At 40.3% G+C, this 5,930-nt stretch overlaps 1 protein-coding gene across 1 annotated transcript; it reads left to right on the forward strand.

Moving 5' to 3' along the window:
• The first annotated feature begins 2,752 nt into the window (after positions 1-2,752).
• LOC110530735 (calcium/calmodulin-dependent protein kinase II inhibitor 2) lies at positions 2,753-5,723 on the forward strand. The gene is made up of 2 exons (XM_021613991.2): positions 2,753-3,279; positions 3,944-5,723. Exons 1-2 carry the CDS (start codon positions 3,114-3,116, stop codon positions 4,012-4,014), a joined length of 237 nt encoding a protein of 78 aa, XP_021469666.1. The 5' UTR covers positions 2,753-3,113; the 3' UTR covers positions 4,015-5,723.
• Positions 5,724-5,930: the final 207 nt, after the last annotated feature.

Genomic DNA, 5,930 nt, shown 5'->3' on the forward strand with positions numbered 1-5,930 from the left:
TAAAGATACTGTCCCGTAAAACCTTTTCTAAAGATACTTTCCCTTCAAACCTTTTCTAAAGATACTGTCCCGTAAAACCTTTTCTAAAGATACTTTCCCTTCAAACCTTTTCTAACGATTACTGTCCCTTCAAACCTTTTCTAAAGATACTGTCCCGTAAAACCTTTCCTAAAGATACTGTCCCGTAAAACCTTTCCTAAAGATACTGTCCCGTAAAACATTTTCTAAAGATACTGTCCCGTAAAACCTTTTCTAACGATACTTTCCCTTCAAAAACCTTTTCTAAAGATACTGTCCCGTAAAACCTTTTCTAAAGATACTGTCCCTTCAAACCTTTTCTAAAGATACTGTCCCGTAAAACCTTTCCTAAAGATACTGTCCCTTCAAACCTTTTCTAAAGATACTGTCCCTTCAAACCTTTTCTAAAGACACTTTCCCGTAAAACCTTTCCTAAAGATACTGTCCCTTCAAACCTTTTCTAAAGATACTGTCCCTTCAAACCTTTTCTAAAGATACTGTCCCTTCAAACCTTTTCTAAAGATACTGTCCCTTCAAACCTTTTCTAAAGATACTGTCCCTTCAAACCTTTTCTAAAGATACTGTCCCGTAAAACCTTTCCTAAAGATACTGTCCCTTCAAACCTTTTCTAAAGATACTGTCCCTTCAAACCTTTTCTAAAGATACTGTCCCTTCAAACCTTTTCTAAAGATACTTTCCCTTCAAACCTTTTCTAACGATTACTGTCCCTTCAAACCTTTTCTAAAGATACTGTCCCTTCAAACCTTTTCTAACGATACTGTCCCTTCAAACCTTTTCTAAAGATACTTTCCCTTCAAACCTTTTCTAACGATTACTGTCCCTTCAAACCTTTTCTAAAGATACTGTCCCGTAAAACCTTTTCTAACGATTACTGTCCCTTCAAACCTTTCCTAAAGATACTGTCCCGTAAAACCTTTTCTAAAGATACTGTCCCGTAAAACCTTTTCTAACGATACTTTCCCTTCAAAAACCTTTTCTAAAGATACTGTCCCGTAAAACCTTTTCTAAAGATACTTTCCCTTCAAACCTTTTCTAACGATTACTGTCCCTTCAAACCTTTTCTAAAGATACTGTCCCGTAAAACCTTTCCTAAAGATACTGTCCCGTAAAACCTTTCCTAAAGATACTGTCCCGTAAAACCTTTCCTAAAGATACTGTCCCGTAAAACCTTTCCTAAAGATACTGTCCCGTAAAACCTTTTCTAAAGATACTGTCCCGTAAAACCTTTTCTAACGATACTTTCCCTTCAAAAACCTTTTCTAAAGATACTGTCCCATAAAACCTTTTCTAAAGATACTGTCCCATAAAACCTTTTCTAAAGATACTGTCCCGTAAAACCTTTCCTAAAGATACTGTCCCGTAAAACCTTTCCTAAAGATACTGTCCCGTAAAACCTTTCCTAAAGATACTGTCCCGTAAAACCTTTTCTAAAGATACTGTCCTGTAAAACCTTTTCTAAAGATACTGTCCCTTCAAACCTTTTCTAAAGATACTGTCCCGTAAAACAAACGTTTTGTCTCAATGGGCTTGTTAGGCGTGGTGGTTACTGGTGGTTCAGTCTGGCTGGGTTTGGTAGGCGTGGTGGATACTGGTGGTTCAGTCTGGGTGGGTTTGGTAGGCGTGGTGGATACTGGTGGTTCAGTCTGGGTGGGTTTGGGAGGCGTGGTGGATACTGGTGGTTCAGTCTGGGTGGGTTTGGGAGGCGTGGTGGATACTGGTGGTTCAGTCTGGGTGGGTTTGGGAGGCGTGGTGGATACTGGTGGTTCAGTCTGGGTGGACTTGTGAGGCGCCTGTCCATAGTTGTCCAATTATACAGAAACATCATGGATGAGATCTTCAGACATCTTCAGTTGACTCTGCAGTCCCATGTTCTGTAAACAGTTGAAACCAAGTATCTCAAGGATGAGGAGGATGCCAAGTACAAACACAGAGAGCATTACAGCGGCTGTGCTGGACATCTGGACCACACCAGTATGGGTCTGAGGCACATCAACATTATCGTGGTCCAGATCATCTCGATGGTTGACAGGCGTAACTTGTAAACCATCAATGGCGAATGTGCGCAAAAGTGCATTGGTGAAATTTGTAAACCTCGTTTACCCGCTGCCGCTGAAGCTACGATGTATAGGGGAAATACTCATTTTATAGGCACTTCCGACTTCTGTGCGCAGACAGACGCACAAAGGAGCAGGTAATGATTTCCTGTGAGAATCTCGTGTCCCCAGAGCCAATATAAAGCAACGAAGGAAATATACTACATACGAGAGAAACATAACAATGTCAAGCATATAGATACAAAACACACGGATATTCCAATAACTGTAGCCTAGCCATTGTGTGCAATTGCGCGAGTAAACTATTATAATTCTCTGAATAAATGTAACTAACCTATGGCATATGCATAAATATCAACACATTTGAATACGTTTTTAAGTCTACAAATGTGTTCACTATTGAAAATATTATACACCAAATAAAATGTTTATTTCCCCGTTGCTCCAGTAGCTGTGTCTCTGTGAACATGACTTTCTGCTCCCTTCACTGCACATTGCTATATATCTCGCCTGTTGATGTCACCCTTACTCCTCTAGCATTCGGAGTCCCCCAGCACACACACACACACACAGACAGACAGACACACACACACACACAGAGAGAGAGAGAGAGACACACACACACAGAGAGAGAGAGAGAGAGACACACACACACACCCGGATGGATGACTTCACCGTTCCGCCTGGGTTTCCTTTATGATCCCGGGATCTCCCACTTTCTTCATCAGACTTCATCGAGCAACACAGGCGTACAGACCGCTCTTCCTCTGCTCTCCTCTCGAACAGCGACACAACAGCCTGCAAACACCCCGCCTCAACCCGGACTCGGAACCTTCAACCTTCACAGGCTGGCTAAGCACGAAGAAGTCAATTAGTGATTTTCCAAACGGATTTTCACTGGAAAGCTCGACAAGTCTAATTACCAAGCCAAGGATTTCTGGGCTACGTCAATTATAGCCGCCAACTTTAAACAGTTTTTTTTTGTTGCGCTGTTGATCCGTCAGTCTCAGCCGTGCAATAATGTCCGAGGTACTGCCGTACAGCGAGGGGAAAATGAGCGGCTATGGAGACAGCGAGGCCAGTCAGGTGTCCTTTAGCTGCGGTCTACAGGACACCAATTCGTTCTTCGGTGCGTCGCAAGCGAAAAGACCCCCAAAGCTGGGACAGATCGGCAGAGCCAAGAGAGGTAAGATCTGGTTATTGGAATGGATTGTTGAATAGAGGTTTTGTTTTGGTGATCAAAAACAAAGGCTTGGCCACCCAGGCATGTTTGGGTGATCTTTAACTCTAACCTAGCCTACTTGTTATACAACACAGACATGCAACAGATATGCATTTGACCTCTAAATTATGAGGCAAACGTTTATTTGTTGATATAACAAAGGACAGTAGCTGACCACAATGCGCCCCGTTGATAGTGACGAATGAGAATAATGGACTACCAATGTGATATCAAAATGTACTAGGCTAAATGTCTACATTAGTTACGCTCTCTGTCATTTTAAAGGGCACTTTTCCCTATTGCATGTAGTGGAAATTGCAAGTGCTGACAGCGTCTAGTGCGCGCGCTTGGATTTGCGCCATTATGGACAAAGCATTGTTTCAAGCACCAAAGTCAGGGGTTTGGCACATTTCCCTTTGTGTTGCACCAGTCCCCAAAACCTTTGCAGTTAGCCTACTCGATTTGTTGGCTGTAAAACATATTTATGAAACAGTTATGCCATTAGCCTATAACATGACACGTGATGAGTCCCTGATAAAATAAAGGTTAAACATATGTAATACATACATCAAATCAAATAAAACATAATAAACTAAAATATTAACATGATTGCATCTCCCCTCCGCAGTGGTCATCGAAGACGACAGAATAGACGACGTTCTAAAGGGGATGGCAGACAAGTCGTCACCAGGCGTTTAAAGATGAACAATGCCTTGCAGACTTTTTATTTTGATCACCGATTTGAAGCACTTGTCGGCTGTGCATGTTCGAGGATTGTAGGAGAAACGATGGCACGAAGCGAAGACAAGGGGAAGGAAAGGGGTGGAAAGATGTGAAGATTGGACGAGAAAGCAGAGGAAGAGTTTGAGGAAGAGTCCGGAAAAGACCGAGATTTATCTTGTGGTTGCTGACAATTTGAAACCCGATTTTAACTTCTGCTGCGCAGCGTGATGTTGAGATGGCGGATCCTGGCTCCGTGTCTCAACCTCAGCTGACTTCTCTGATGGATGAACTTGCCATAACTTCACGACCATCTTCCAAAAGCGCCGTAAGCAACAACAAACTAGAACTGGTGGCAGAATTTCATTTAAAGCTCTGTTTCTATAGTTGTACCCAGTAGACTGCCTATGCTCGAAGACCATTATTACCCTTGCAGGCTTTGCATTGTTGATAACAATCGGCGACATCGCATTCAAGGGAGCTGTACTTTTCAGCATTGGTCGAACGTAGAATGCATTCCTATCCGATTGCTGCTAAAGCTTTTTAATACAGACCAACCAAACACTGATATCCAGAAACTAGAATACATCCATTGTGTGTAACAGAAATATATATACAGAGGATGGTGCAATGTTAATATTTTATTTCGTAGGCCTATATTCACTTTGGCTTCACCTGTAAAGAATAAGCTAGTAGGCCTAATGCATAGTCCCCAGGTTCAATTGAATGAAATTGATACATGGGCTTACATTACCCCCCACGGTTAAAGATGCAGGTCGGCGCCTTCATGTAACTTTAGCCTACCGACACCTGCACATAGGCTCTCTGTTTCACTTTTACAGACTAGAAATATCGAAGGAGGCCAGAAGAGATGGGCAAATTATACATGTTTGAAACAATAATCATGAAATTAATGGGAAAATATATATTTTTTAATTTATTTATTTTGATGTTGCAATTATTCGTGTTTTTCGTGTTCTATAATTAAAAGTCAAATATTTTATCTATCTATTTGCATGATCTTTCCCTCCGGTGCCACCACAGGTGCCAACCACTCCTACCCTGGCACGCTTACATTCATATTTCAAAAGTCATATTTGTATTTTTATATCTAAATAATTGTTATTTAAAAATTATAAGCTAGTCTATCGTCTTACAGTTCATCAACACAAATGTTTGTATTAAAGAGAGGATATGCAGATTGAGAATAGCCTATATAACGGAGAATCTTAAGAGATTTGGGTGTTGACTTTTCTCATTCTATATCAAAGGGACTGACGTTTTTTTAAAGACTAACTGAATGTGTTTGGGGTTTTGTACACATCAATGTTAAACTATTATTGAGAAATCGTATACTGTGACTTAAGCTTCGTTGATGCATTTGTTAGAAAATTGCGATTTTAGAGTATATTGCACTGTTTACGAGTATCCTCAAATAACACGTTATTTGACCAATTTTGGACATTACAGTTATGTTTTTTATTTCGTTTATCTTGTACCATTCTTTGGAGGAAACTGAATATGGTTTGTTGTGCATGAAACCTTAATACTTTCAATAATGAAACATCGTTTTATGAAGCAAAAAAGCAACAAAAGTGTCATGACATTCTAAGAATGAGTCATTGTATATTAAGATGCCATTTTCACTGTATTTGGTGAACTAATAAATGGTGAAAGAACATGTCAAACGTGGTCCTATGGAACTAATTTCCCAAGATCCATCCATTATCACAGAGTACAAGCACTTAACACATGACATTTAACACATGACAGTTAACACATTACATTTAACACATGACAGTTAACACATGACAGTTAACACATGACAGTTAACTCATGACAGTTAACACATGACATTTAACACATGACAGTTAACACATGACAGTTAACACATG

Source organism: Oncorhynchus mykiss, chromosome 8 (genome assembly GCF_013265735.2).
Source record: "Oncorhynchus mykiss isolate Arlee chromosome 8, USDA_OmykA_1.1, whole genome shotgun sequence".
Taxonomy (NCBI): domain Eukaryota; kingdom Metazoa; phylum Chordata; class Actinopteri; order Salmoniformes; family Salmonidae; genus Oncorhynchus; species Oncorhynchus mykiss.